The sequence below is a fragment of the Sceloporus occidentalis genome, unplaced genomic scaffold, assembly GCF_023333645.1.
Source record: "Sceloporus occidentalis isolate IW3139 unplaced genomic scaffold, rSceOcc1.0.p SCAF_15, whole genome shotgun sequence".
Taxonomy (NCBI): Eukaryota; Metazoa; Chordata; class Lepidosauria; order Squamata; family Phrynosomatidae; genus Sceloporus; species Sceloporus occidentalis.
Window position 1 is genome coordinate 5,135,603 of NW_028316995.1, and position 15,700 is coordinate 5,151,302.

At 33.4% G+C, this 15,700-nt stretch overlaps 1 protein-coding gene across 3 annotated transcripts in view; it reads right to left on the bottom strand.

Annotated features, from left to right (window-relative positions):
- Window positions 1–15,700, bottom strand: part of LOC149303174 (neurexin-1-like) — a 619,545-nt gene that overhangs the window by 35,119 nt on the left and 568,726 nt on the right. For all 3 annotated transcript variants that reach the window (XM_089481601.1, XM_089481603.1, XM_089481600.1), the window contains 2 exons: window positions 14,890–14,979; window positions 13,300–13,616 (listed from right to left, as the gene is read on the bottom strand). In XM_089481601.1, the coding sequence (XP_089337727.1) occupies window positions 13,300–13,616; window positions 14,890–14,979 (407 nt within the window). The remainder of the gene's footprint in view (window positions 1–13,299; window positions 13,617–14,889; window positions 14,980–15,700) is intronic.

The window sequence follows — 15,700 nt, forward strand, 5'->3', positions numbered from 1 at the left end:
ATCCGATCACTTCTGCTGGGAGTCCATCACATATTTTTCTAAAACACCAGTCCAGGAAATTTTTGCTAAAATCCCAATGCCAATCAGGAATATACCGTACTTTAAATGAGATATATTGCAGTATTTAAACCTCGATGTGATCCCCATTAAATGTTCCTCTGAACCTTTACACTTTGTATAGAAATGTTTCAGCTGCTTCTATAGGCAAGGAAAAAGTACAATTGTTACTTTTTATCCTCATTTTGTGATTCTGTTTTTAGTACTAAGTACAGATTACACCATGGATACAACAGCAGCAAACTCTAGTGCAATAAAGGGACTTATAAAACAGTATATCTATGTAACTTTTTATACGTTGTCTACAACATAACTCTTAATTAAAAAGCTCACTCTTTATTTTAGTGAAGCTGATGTAAAAGGTTATTTGCTTTTAGCACTTTGTTCATACATGTAGACACTTGTTATGGCACAATTACTCCAGCTTTATTACAAATGCCCTTTTAGACACTTACCCTTTTGTATGAAGGAAAAGTAGATTTTTAGTATGCTTTTTATAAGGATAATGATAGTCATTAGTTTGCAGTGAAATGGACAGCCTGTCTGTAGTATTCTACAGGGGCTCATTCTGGGCACTGATACTTTCAAGTGAAAAGCATGAAGACGTCTTTGCGTCTGCGGACAAAAAGGGTTCTAATCACTTCTTGGTCAAGGGTTTTCATACATCTTTTACATCTTGGTAAGTATTATTGTCCAGAATTTCCTGAAGTGGCTGATATAAAGATTTACAATGAATGAGTTTTTAGTGTTCAGCTAATTCTGACCAGACTGATCTGGTGGCCTCTTAAGCCAAGGACACTTATAGAAAGTATATATTACTATTAGTACCATTATAAATGGTACTGCCCTACTTGATGCATTTTAAAAATGTCCCTGGTTAAATGCACCATCTTGATTCTCTACTTTAAATAAAATGGGCATGTTTATTTTTTTTGTTCAAACCACCTAAAATGAACCATAAATATTTTTATCAGTTCAAACACAGCAATAATTATAAGCTCACTCAGTACACTAAATATTGCATTTATATGAAATAATAATATTGGATGAAATAATATTGGACACAATGTTCATCTTCGTCATTGTCTCCTGTTTATGTGTCAACATAACATAATTTTTTTGTCATTAAACTTCCATATCACTGAAATATGTAGTAAAATATATGAAATAACATTTAATGTATAAAACAAAAGATAAAAAATGCTAATATTACGACAAAAAAGAATGTGTTTCTGATTCTGCTTGATCTTAAGCTTATAGGCGCAGACGTAAAAAATATTCATAGCAGTTGAGATTTATATCGTGTATGGGAATAAGACAGTAAACATACTGAGATTCAAATGTTAAAAAGAGCTTTCTTATGGAATAGGCTTTTGCTACAAGCAGAAAGCTCTGATGATTCTACCATAAGTTCATTTAAAACAAGTCATTACCCGACACCAATCTGAGATTCTAAAGTGGCAACATGTATTATCCTTAGCAATAGTCATTCAGCTTGAAATGGTAGTTATAGAACAGATTCTTAAACGTACGTGTGATTTATTAAGTCTATCTATGGGAAATAAATGATATAGGTAAAATGTATAAATACATTACAACACTACAAGACCCATATACATAATGTGTGCTTCTAGCTCAGCACCCAAACTGGTTAATCAGTGGTTATCTACATACCGTCACTGCCATCAAATTCCATTAAAGAATTTTAATTAGTCGCACATTTTCTAGAAATAAATTGATATAAGAATGAATCAATGTAAAACATGAGACGTATATAGACTGACAAGCAATGAGAGGGAGAGATAAATAGACTGATAGAAGAAACGATAATGGGTGGATGAACAGACACCATAGCAGCATGTAATCAAATAATGGTGTGGACTACTATGTTCTTCTTATCCTGAAAACCTTCTTAACATTCTTCTTTATTGTGCGTATACCATATAGAACCAACAAATTCAGTGTGATCAACTAGTAATCTAACATACAAGAGTTTACTTTGAAACCCAATGTTCCTTCTAAAAACCCATGAGATAACCTGGTGAGTCTTAAGATTACATGTTTTATATAACTATACTATTAATTTCCATTTAAAAATAATGCTACATTTTTATTTCCCATAATATTTGCCCAATATTTTTTCAAATTTTCTTCAAATAAAAAGATACATACATGTAAAATAATAGACAGGTACAAAATACAGTCTTTTAATGATTTAATATATATACTGTGTATATATATATATATATATATATATATATATATATATATATATATATACATATTATCCCCTTTCCTCTTTTCCTATTTCCTATTTCTACAGATCTCTTAATTAACTAGGGTAGATGCAAAACCCTTGTTGTTTCTAGCGATCATGAATTCTGGCTAGATTTAGTCAAGTCTGTAGTCATCTGACACAAGCAGAAGGTACTTATCATTTATGTTGTTGCTATAGAAGCAGAAAACACTACTTAAAGCTATATTTAATGGTTTGAAACTACTGAGGAAAAACAAAATAAACAGTGCACTTTTGGTTAATACGCAAGAACACTTAGTTCATGTTGCTCTTGGAGGAACATCACATTTAGTCGGTATGGTCTCCTGATGATATTGGAGCTTCACTATTGTAACTGCATTGCTTGTAATCACTTTGCCTACTCCCTTCGTATTTCATATTGAGTTCTAGTAACTGTTCTGACAAAGTTTAGTTAAGATAAAAATTGGCGTTTGTTCCCTTTTTTTTTTACAATGCTAGGTTGCCATAGAAACACATCATTGAAGAAGTAGCTTCCTATCGGGTTGCTTTTGTTCTGCAACAGTCTAGCTCTGGCTTTTTTTCAGCAAAGATAGCAAAGGGAATAGAAAGAATCATCCCGTGCGGCACATGGGCACTGGAGAAAGCAAGCAATGATTTCCATTGTAATTCCACACAAATGAGCATTTCTGAAATATTTTTGTTTTGGTTTTGTCTCATCATAAGCGCTTAGAGTTATATCTGACATAATTAGTATATTATTATTTTAAATGTATTGAATTTAAAATAAATTAATGCTTCGGAACTGTTGAGTAGTCCCTGACATTCCAAGCAGATTTTGTGATTTGGGACAGTTTAGAATTATTATGAATAATAATATTATTATTATTATTGATACTATTATATTTTTTAATAAATCCACACTTGCTCACTCTGGCCATGGAGTAGCCTCTACAAAACACATGCACAAATGTGATTTCCAAACAATAACTGGGAGCTGACAAAAAAGCATCATTTATTCTCTGCTACAGGGTGATGGATGAGATAGCAGAGGTAATATTGATGAGTGGGTTCCTTCCAGAGGACACAAATCATGAGTAAGGTCGTCCCTGACAGAGCGCAGGGGAGTCAATTAAGTTAGGTAAACCGTTGATTAATGTTTCTTGGCTCAAACAGGGCTATTACTTGATATCTAAAATTTTCCGCCACTTTTCCAAACATTATTTCCATTGTAATCCTCATTCAGTTAACGTTGCTGTATTTTTTCGCAAATCTATTAGTGGAATTAGAATCCTGTTCAGAACTTCCTGTGTTTATTTACTTTGCAATTGCGAATGGTGTCATCAACAAGAAATGAGCAAATACAATAGCGTTTTTTTTTAAAATTTAATATGATAGTGATACTCTTTTATTAGCTAATCACAGTGGCAAGCATTTTTGAGCCAAGTTCTATCTAAAATAATGGTTTGGTCACCTATTTCTATAGAATATTGTGTGAGATATAATGTTGACAAGCCATAGTGACATTTAGGGAAGATAATATCCTTATTGGTTAACAGAACTCTATTACAAGTACAAGCTATATGACAATAATATAGTGATACATATATAATAATATATATACCTATAATATAATTGATACCTATATAATAATACACCTAACGATAATATGACATGTCTGAAGAACTCAACGACATGCCAAGAGCAAAGACTTAAGTAACCTTTTCTTCTAACCCAATTCAGTTAGCCAAATAGGTATCTCATTTACCAGATTAGTATCTTTTTATTCTGAAAAACCAACAATACCACTCCTATGTACCTATGTAAAGCCAATTGTGAAGCTTAAAGCTTCAGCCCCAGCTGAATATCACTATATTCAAAGGTTCTGACACCCTGACATTTAAATATTAAGAACCTACATCCCATCTTTTGAGAATATATAACAGAACTGCTGAAATACAAGTTGGAATGGCAAGGGGCCACGGTTCAATAACTTTACAGTTAGTATATGGGCACACACTTATATGGTCTAGCTACCTATGATACAGGTATATGACATACTGGTTTACATAACAGCAACAATAATACTGCGTCTAACTTCATCATTGCAATTAAATACTTTCCTTCTATTTAACCTCTATTTCCTATTTTCTATTTTTTTTTTATAATTTACCTTTTAACATCTTTGACAGTACACGTCCTTTGGAATGGAAAGCGCCAAGTGCGTAGAGTACATTTCCAATGAATGTATGCATAACAACAATTGTTTTCCCATGGGATAAGCTAATGAGAGAACCTTTCAAAGCAAACTGAAAGTTAAACTGCAAAAAATGTGAGTAAAGATGACATGCCTAGTTATTATGCTTTTAACATCTCGCAACTATGAGCTTATGAGTTATTTAGAGCAATTGGAGTTGTCAATCCATAAAATTCACTTTTTAAAAGAAAAATAATGTGAATAAGCAAGATATTTGCTGCTTCCATAAATGAATCAATTTATCTTGCTCATATTCTCCTTTGAGGTGTGATAAAGTGTTTTGATGAGAGCAATAACAATCCAGATGACAAGCTTAACACTAGTGTGTACAATTACCCCCTCTTGTGTTTCTGGTAGCACTGCATCAGCACTCAGAGCTTCCTATATTTCTTTCTTGGGATCTGTTCGTGTAGAAGTCTCTGAGCTACTTTCCAGCACAGCAGGCAGTAAGCCTGCCCTAATTACTGCCACAGAAAATCCAGATGCTTGTGTTAGTTTCTCAAGAATAAAAAAAAAGAAAAAGAAAACATGAAGACGAACTAACCCAAGGATCAAGAACAGTTCACAAAAAAGACCCCACCATCTGTACACCCTAAAATAAATCACAAAACATTACATCCGATGCTTTTCCCTTCTGAGAGCCAGAAAAATGTGTAAATCTACCACCTTGTAACGCAAAGTTGAAAATAAGAGACACACACCACGGTTAGAAATACCATTATTAAAATAATAATAATTATTCATTTTTTAAATAATATTTTTGTATTTATTTCCCTTAAATCTTAGTAAAGGCCAAACATGACATGAGTTTAGTATGGTTAATATACTGTTTATATATTTATATATAAATATATATAAATATATATAATTTAGAATGTGCCAGTTACGTTAATGTTCATGGGTAATGGTCAGCAATACATAAATACAAAAGAATGCAAAACATTTATGCACATTCTCTTTGTTTTCTATGGAAGCTATTCTGTTGTTTCAAACATGGCTTTATTCGTAAAAACGCTGCAATAAATTAAGGTTAGGGCACGTAGCTGAGACAGCGTAACCAATTGTTGAAGAATAAAGAGCCTAATAATAAGGTCTCTAAATACCTTCATGTTGTACTTTCGCTATGTGAGTATTAAATGACCATTACAATCAACATCTTTTCCAGAATATGGTGCGTGTTCCTTGGAGAAACAAGGATAGAAATTATTTATGGAATTTATGGTTTTTTTCTGTAATTAATGATGCATTTTAAAAGTACTTTCCCGTTTGAGATCATTTGAATGTTTTATAGTTATTTAGATATAGTAACTGTAAAAGCCACAGAATTGGCCTCAAAATCATCAAGCGTGATTGTAACCAAGGGAAACATAAATTTATTTGGAGCATTATTGTACTGTAGTTTGATTACCCTAATTATAGTAGCCGTCATCCATAAAAACACGTTTTCTATTAAAATATCAGTTTTGTCTTTCTATACTTTTTGCTTTTTTTGTCATAATACACATTGTGGATGCATCTACTTCAGTAAATCACACTAAACAGTGATATACATGCCAGCACAAGGCAAATTAAACAAATGTTTTCCAAGATTCAGACCTTTCACTTAATTTCTCAAACATATATATATATTTGTTTTATTATTATTATTTTTTTATTATTATTTTCTGTTTGTTTAAAAGGAAATTTCTCTGTAGACCTCAAATGAGAAAGAAGGCCCAATTGGTCCATTAGGACTAGGGTATGCTTTAAAGGCACCTCTGAAGGGCATAGTTTAAATGTTTGCTATAAGTCAATGATGCGTTTAAAATTAGATAAGTTATGTGATTTGTTAAAGTTGATTAAGCAAAGGAATTTGGGGTGCACCTGCGCCAACCTTGTTGGTGTGTTTTTGCTACTCTTGAAGAGTGCAGCAGAACGTGTCAGCAGCATCAGTATTTTTATGATTCCTGTCCTACTTGTCTTTCTTTTTCACTTTTTCATTTCTTTTCTTTGTTTGTTCATTGTTGTGACAGCTGCAGTTTGATCCGAGCCAATGGAGACTACGTCTCGGTTGGAAGTCTTCTCAAGCTTCATGCTGGTGGTAAGACTTGCTATCAGCTGTTAAGGAAACCTGCCCAACAGGCCTGGGGCTGGCACATTAATTTATTAAGTTCTGTAGCTGAAGCTTTAATAATCCGTCTCTGCATGTTACTCAGTAATATTGGGTTATTGTAAATCCAGTTATACTGGTGCTGCCCTAGGCATAAGCCAGGCAGTGCTCTTTGCTGCCCAGTCCCTGGCCTTGCGGCTGAGCAGGATATTTGTGGTCAAAAGCACAGTTCTTCAGAGTGTAAATAGACCAGTTAGAGGCATCAGAAGTGTCCCTTATAACTTGCCCATCAAGACTGGGGGTGATCTGCCATTGGTTTTGCGGCAGAGGAGCTAGGTCAGCCAGGCCAGCATCCAACACTGGCTAAGGGTTACTCACCTCCCTTTAAGTTGCCGGACTTTTTGATCAGGACTGAACAATGGGGACTTGGCGGTTTATCCTGTTTATTTATTATTTTGTTATAATTATTTGAAGACTCTGTTAATACAACCAATATAGTGCCAAAAAGCCCAACTTGTCAAAAAGAGGCTATTTTTATTTCAATTATCACTAATAACTAAAGGTTAGCTCTATTATTGAGCAAGTACTTTTTAGTGGAAAATAAGTATACACATTTTATATACTTTGGTGTTTTAGTAATTTGATACTAAGGTCAATGTGTTTGATTAGTTGCATATTCACTAGTTTCAGATAATATCGGGGAAGTCTGACAGCAACCAAACCATTTTCACCGATACAAATTACGAATACATATTTTCTGAACACCTATGTTTTAGTTCCCGTATTTAGATATGCATCAAACAGGAATCTACTATCAGTTTATTTCATAGTCAAGTTTGAAATCAGAACACACAGATGAATCCAGGTTTGTTATGAGCGACATAAATAAATCACACTGTCAGCAGAGAATGAAACTCATATCTCGTTTGGACATTGGCAGCTACTGCACTCCTGGCATCCTTACCCAGACCTGGAGAGGACTGATGACCTGCCATCCATATGACAAATAATTTGAACCATTTTTTCATGAATATCTCTTACAGAATTGTAATGATCCAAAATGAGTGGACAATATATTAATGGCAAATGTCTCTATGAGATAATAAACAGCAATGTCCAAAATGTTTCCATTTTAAATAACTCCCATATAATAATCTCAGATACTAATATACTACATATGACGTTTTTCGATAGTGAATCCATGTGAAGAAAGGTATTTCTTTACAATCCCTACGACTTCTTTTTAGTTTTATCTACCCAAACACAAGGTCATCTGGCCATCCCCGGTTTGCCAGGTCTGTCCCATAGCTTAATAAGTGCTGATATCTCAACTAGCCAGCCTACTGTGTGCCTGACCTGCCTCTTAAGCAGTGTAGAGAAATGTTTAAATATTTTTTATTTTGCACTGATATATATTATATGTCTATATTCAACCTACATTTGCTTCATATCAACAAGAATGACACAGTTGCCATTATACTACAAATATACACCAAATGGTTGCCATTCAGGAGGTGACATACTAGTTGTGAGAAGTTAAATACTAATTTATTTAACATTATAATTGTATTATAGAGATTTATTGTTGAACGTGTTGCCTTATTCAATAGATATTACATCTGCTTTCACTGCTAAGAGTAAATCTAGTATAATAAAAGGGGCAATGTTATGAATATCTAGCGACAGTAAAACTTTTACGTAAGAAGAAACTCAAAATAAAACCAAGCTCTGTTCACATTATTATATTCTCAAATGTTATTTATATTACTATCCACTTCCAAGTTATACTCCCATACAACATTTGTTGGACCAGATGACCACAATCATGACTTTAGTATCGGGAATGCCTATCAACCATGAAAACAAATGTATTGTTACCACTAGCGCTAATATCTTTCAGTGTTAAATGTTCCTGAATAGGTTTTATTGGCTGAAATATTCATAGTTAAGCACAGTGCGCAATGGTTTTGCAGCGTTACTTTATGGCGACATAAAAGATTTCGATATACTTATGTGTAAAATGAGCAGAATATTCAGTGCTCCAACGATTATAAAGAATATATTTACAGGAAGTGTATAGCAGAAGGATTATTTTTTTTTATTCCATCTAATGTATGATTTTATTATCCATCATTAACAAAGCAATAAGTGTCTCTATTAGAAAATATGATGGAGATACCCACCTTCTTTTTTATGTTTTTTGCTATAAAGGAAGAGAGATTTGGCTGAATGAGATATAAGGAACAACATTACCAATTAAGATGTTTTGAAAGAACAAAGGCAAAGATGCAAGCAATTATTATTATGGCAGCTTGCGAAACTGCCTTTTCCGAATAGACTTGTCTTTATGGGTATCTTATGCCGTCATTATTTTTATTGAAATGTAAAAAAAAAAAAACTTAAATGAGATCAGAAATATTTACTGTATATTGTTATAGATGAATTGGCTACTAAAAGGCATACAATTGCTAAAAAATTAAAATGCCTTCATTACTAGGAATTGATGCACTTGTAAATATAAGGATTAAAAAAATAAAAGAGAGAAAACTTTCAGCTGTGGGTATTTTACATAAAAAGAATACGCAGCTTTACCTCGTAATTTCAGACATAAGGAAATGCATTTGATTTGTCGAGAATTATGTGATAACGCATACCACAGATTGTAGAAATGGATACATATTTATAAGCAGCTGAAGGCTGCAAATAAAACCTATTTTGTTATGAAGATTGTCGAAGATGTTAATTCCATATGTATTGTTATATCATATCTGTCAGATTAAACATTTCATTTTTTTTTTTTCAAGAGGAACATTTGTGGTTTAAAAGTGGGATTGATGTATAAATGTGGCAAAACGAACATTATCTATTATTATCTATTTCCTAGTCTGAAGTTCGCTCTATTTTAACCCCACTTTTAACCCTTTTACCAAGCAGAACCATACAAAACTGGAAGAGAGACATTAACTGGGAGGAATAATAATCATCTATGGGAACTCTTAAGAGTTCGAACCTGAGTCTCAGGGTTTTTGCACTAATCTCAGGGGGAAGGAGTCGATTCTCAGCGTCACACAGTCTGGAACGGACTCCTCGCTATTCCATAATGCTGTGATGCATAAGACTCCCAATTAGTGCTTTTTCTATCAGTATGCTATGGTTGATATCCCTGCTTGAATGCAAGTGACTCAATTAAGTCAAGGTTTCAAAGAGCACTGGTATGTCATCTGGTTAACTAATTTGGAGAGTCACTACATAAAATCTCTGGGCTATTAAAGGGTTAATATTTCAATCCTCTAAGGGTCAGCTAAATAAGAAAGTTTCCAGGTAATACAATAATAATCATGGAGACGCTGGAAAAAAAGATTAATATAGCAGCTCCATTGGCTCACAAATAATATGTATATATATATATATATATATATATATATATATATATACTGGTATATATATATACTGTATGTATATCTGTGTGTATATATATATATATATATATATATGTAATATTTTAATAGGATTTATGTTCAATCTATTGCAGGAAAGAGCTAAATACACACAATCTCCAAAAATTAGTTAATCCTGTGGATATACTGACAGTTGAAATATCCTGAAAGATGCTGAGATAACCTAGGTAAGGTCAGTGATGAAATAACTAGAATCCACTCATTATTTATTAGTTTTATTTTTAAGCTGAGCACTGTATCAAGAAAAGGTGTCTGTATAAAATATAAATGTGGCAGGCAGGCTGGATAAGAATAATATATGCTCGAAGCAAAATACATTTTTTATGAGCAGCCTTTTTTTAACCACTTAATGACAAAGCCCGTACACTGTTTTCAATGGGTTTAGGGACCGCCCATTGTCCTTAAAGGGGTTAATTGTGCAATGCTGTAAATGTTTGGGAGGGGTAGCCAATATATGCACACCTGGGAACTTTCTGGCTCTGGCTACCCGGAGCCCATCCTTGCAGGATGCAGTTAGGAGGGTCCCGTTGATATTGCGGGTGGTCCCAGTGATGTCATTGGGCAGTCCCACTGACGTTGCGGGAAACACACAATTATTGGAGGGGGAGTGGTGTGTACCGCAATGCTGCTCCCGCGACCCGGAGATTCTCGTAGTGACCCAGAGAAGCGACACTTCACCCCGAGTCACTGGGCAAAATTTTAAGAGTCCCCAGCTATGAATGTATGACTGAGTTCCATGACACATATCCTCAGTGTCTCCAGAAGAAGTTAATTGGTAAACGTGATTGAATCGGAATAACAACATTTTGGATTTTTTCCAACTTATGCATTCTCCCTCTTTATTACTGTGGACCCCTAACTAAAATGATAACTGCACCTCCACTTATAAGAGACACCGTCCAACAAGTATGCAACACAATTATTGCTCCTCACTGTCACTAAATTAATGTAAATAAGTAACGTGGTAGCAAGTGAACTGCTGAATAGAACTTGGCAAAATATAGAATAACACCTCTGCTAAACTTACCACTAAAAGTTGGCTTTTTCACCTACTTCTGCGGTAATGCCAATAGAAGTAATAAAAAAAGCAAAAATGGCTGAAACCTGCGGTTTTCTGATGATACATGGCACACAGCACCACCTCACATGCTGCGTGATGTTACTTGACATATATGTCAACATGTTACTTTCCACTCGTTTTTTATTCCGGGATGGCCATATTTTTGTTTTTGCCCGGCTGTGCTGCTGGATACAGACTATTCTATCAAGTTTAATATGGTCTCTTAACATGATATATATTTTAACCTTATAAGTAATACAAAAGTTAACAAAATCTATATTGAGGTCACCTTGATAAAAGAATAAAAACGCCTTCCTTGAAAGTGAAATTAAGTGAAAGTGACTATATTGTGCTTCTTGGATGCCTGTCTTTATTCTATTTAGGTTACGGGGCACAAACCAAGGCTGTCGTGAGAATATTTTGATGAATGTTCTTCAAAGTCACCGCTTCAGCATAAACAGAAATGCATCTTTCACCCATATTTTGCCCTCCAGATTTACCAACCACACATAGCTTTTCAATTGGAAATGGAACCAGATTAATTCTGCTTGGCCAAAAATCTGTTTGCATTGTTCCAAAACATGCAATCCCCCCAGGGTATATCGCAATTGCTATTTAAGTGTCTCTGTGTTATCAGTGAAAGCTCCATTTGATTGAGGAAAACAAAACACCATGACAATCTTTTTTTGGTGGAATAGCAGCCATTCTTTGTGAGCCGTTTATTGAAACTATTTGCAACAACCGACAGCTAGGCCTGCTCTGGCTCGCACTGAATATCAAGTCTGGACTGGATCATGAATTAATAAGTATTATGCATCGTATAATTAGAAAATTACAGCACATAGTACTGTACATTAAAACACAACTATCCCTGTACAAATAACATCGTGTCGGGCTCTTACTGAGACCATCTATCTGGTAATGATAAAGGGTCTCGGTCATAGCCCTGAACACCGATGTAATTCGTGAATTGGATGAAAAGATTGGATTTTGTTCCCTGATTTAGGAGTCCCGTGAGTGTGCTTCATCTCTTGGACACACATATATATTATATATAGTTATAGATATCTAAAGGGATGGCAACAATATATATATATATATATATATATATATATATATATATATATAGATATATAGATAGATAGATAGATAGATAGATAGATAGATAGATATTAATATTATAAATATATATATTGGTGCCATCCCTTTAAATATAAAGGAGGCAAAAACCTATGCAGTTAACATTAAATAGACTACTAAGTGTTAATGGTAGTGCCCAAATTCTGGGGTCCTTACTGAATTTCTGTAAACAAAGCGTTTTAATGTACGCACTGTGCATTTGTTCTAATTATACACATTTGGCAAAGGAATGTTTCCTCTTGTTACACAGATAAACTCCATTAAGCACCAGAAACATAATGGGCTCTGAGGCCAGAGCAGACCTTGGTTAATATCCTTATAAGCAGATTATTACTTATAGTAAATAAAGCACATTTTGAGGTCCACTTGGAAAGGGCTATCCGCACATGTAAAAAGGGTATTTTTTTCTACTTCCACTAAAGATCTTGAGGAATGCACTTCACAACTTATATTTACCCATTTTAAGCACAATTCTGCACTGCTTCTATTAAGACTGGATGCTTAATAAACATCCATGGTAAATGTGTTGTGTTCCCAGTAAAATTATATTAATTACAATTAAATTAAACATAAATTTGAAAATTATATGGATGCTTTGTTATCTAATTTACCACTTTTATCTGTCTCTAATAGTTGTGCAGTAAAATCTGCTGTAGGGATACACAATATTATTGAGAATTGAAAAAAGAACATATATTACAATATATATAATAAAATCAAAGTTATACATTTACCTGCAACTATTGTCTTTGGTTAAAAATAAACACATTAAATACATTAATTTAATTCATTGCTATTTAAAAAAAAATAATCCAAATATGTGTTGCTAGAAATAGTCCTATATGAGGAACATTCATAAATCCACATGCATGTGTGTACATTTAGCTTTTACACGTATAAATATACATTAAAACAATATAACAATGCAGAAGAAATGCTTACAGATCATTAAAAAGAACTGAAACATAACCGAAATTTACTAACCTGACCAACAGGTTCTCTTGTAGGTGTCTTTGACTTTCTAGGGCTAGTAGCCAGTGTTGTTGTAGTTTCCATAATCGATGTGGACATCTCTGACTGCATAGCCGTGGCAGTGGACTCGGTGGTCATAGATGAAGGCACTTCTCCAACAAGTTTCACGTTCCCCTCAATCACAATGTTAGGATCGCTTTCAGCTGCCATGTTGAGAACTTTCAAGCCGTTGTAGTAAAGGCCAGCGAGCTGGCCTTGAAATGGTTGGCCTCGCTCCTTCCCTCCAATTTTAATTGTTGCTTGGCTATTGAAGATTGTGAGTTGACGCCCTGTAAAAAAATATTACATACATGCGAAAATGTTGATTGTGAACTCTATATTCTTAAAGGATGATCAACAGATTTCATGGAGTGAATAATGACAATAAATTATAAGGTTGAATTTAGGCTCATAATTCATTGCTTATAATGAAATGACTGTGATATGCATATTTATCAGTGATGATTTGTATTCTTCAATGACTTGCTTTGCTTAAAAGCCAATCAGGGATATTGATTGAATTATTCTATATTCTAATAGTATTAGCTATTGCTTTCATTGTTAACATCACAATGACTTGTATTTAAAGATGAGTGGTTGACATGCGTCATTATAATTATAGATGGATCCATTGTGGGTATAATATGTTTATTTTAAATATTTATTTTAAGCCACAATGGGAAAAGTATTTGTAGACTTGGATAGTCTTGATCAATCAGCTCATATAATTTATATTTGAATGTTTGTTCCCATAATATAATGTTCATTTTTACGATCCATAGAGGAAACAAACCCATTGTTATCTTTAGGACACAAAATAGCATTGATTGGCATTTAGCAAAACCATCAATTTGTTGTTTTCAGATGAAAAGGCGATTTCAGTAATGATACACATACCAATGTAAATTTGTAGCACAATTTAACTAAACAAAAAAAAAAGCCTCAAACATTACAAGTATTATAAATATCACAAATTCATTTTTAAGCAGATTTGTTTCTGCACATGAGAAGCATGCACATAATTTTTAAATTCTGGTTTTGATTAAGGTTTTCTAAAAAAAAAAACAAAAAAAAAAAAACCTTCAAAGGGTGCAAATGTTAAAGGGACTTCATTTGATTGGCAATTCATATTGCCCACTATTTAGAATACCTGTGGTTTAATCCAATATTTTTTTCAAGACCATAAGAAAGATATGAAAACTGCATATATTTTAGTTAATAATTTAGATGCTGGAACAGGAAATGAATATCTATGAATGATTTAGAATGTTTGGTTAAAGTTATCTATGAGTTGCCTTCATAGATTGAGTTAGTGGTTGCATTTACAGTCCCTTTAACCTTACGTTAACAGGGTACGATTATTAAACATCTGATGTTTCTAAAAAGATATGTAAATTATTATACATTGTATGCATATATTACTGTCTACATTTTACAGTTTTAAATGTTTTTAATTTAGTTTTACTGATAATTTAGTTTATAGGTTTATTAGCGTTCCAATCAAATGCTATTTGGTTATGTTCAAATTATTTTTATTTGAAGTTTTAATCAATGTTTTTTTACCTTTGTCGAGTAGCCAATCATCAACTACTCGACCAAGTCGATATGGAATTCGCTGTCTAGCAATCGCCAGGCGTTCGTTATCATTGTTTCCTTTAAAGTTTAAAGAGACATTTCATTGGTTAAAATCTGTAAGGTCAAAGGTTAAAAGTTAATACTTAAAGCTTGAGCTATACAGTTGCCACATGACTTTTTGAAATTTGGATTTTTAAAAAATTGTACCTACAACATATCATGTTTCAGACTTTTCATTCATTCATTTATTTTATTTTAGCAAACAAAATTATTCCTATGTTAATTGAAAATTAGAATTCTGCACTTGAATTAGGTTATTAAAATTAAGTTAATAGACACACCCCAAAAACATATTTAAGCATCAGATAGTGCCTTTACAAGAAATCAGTGGTTTTGGTATTTGTTATTATCTAGTTAAACATGTTCGGATGTCACATATTTAATTTTTCCGGATACATCCAACATCTTAATCCAGGTTAGTCATTTATGAAAGGTCACAGATCTTAATACAGTCTTTGGATGTTGTTACTATCAGTGCATCCATGTAAAGTAGAACTGACAAAGCTAATTGCTAGTGAGAAAAAAGGAATTTTCATCCACAAGATTCAAAAAATCACATGGGACAAATGCATCGCACGTTGTATGAAATCAAAAGAAAAATTGTATCGCGGTTGACTGTCATGGAACAAGGATTTGACAAAAGGTATTTCAGTAGCATTTTGATATTGATCTAGTTCAATCGTTCTTGTTAATTGAACATTCCAAATGTGACACGGTTCTTCTGAAATCTTTAAATTTA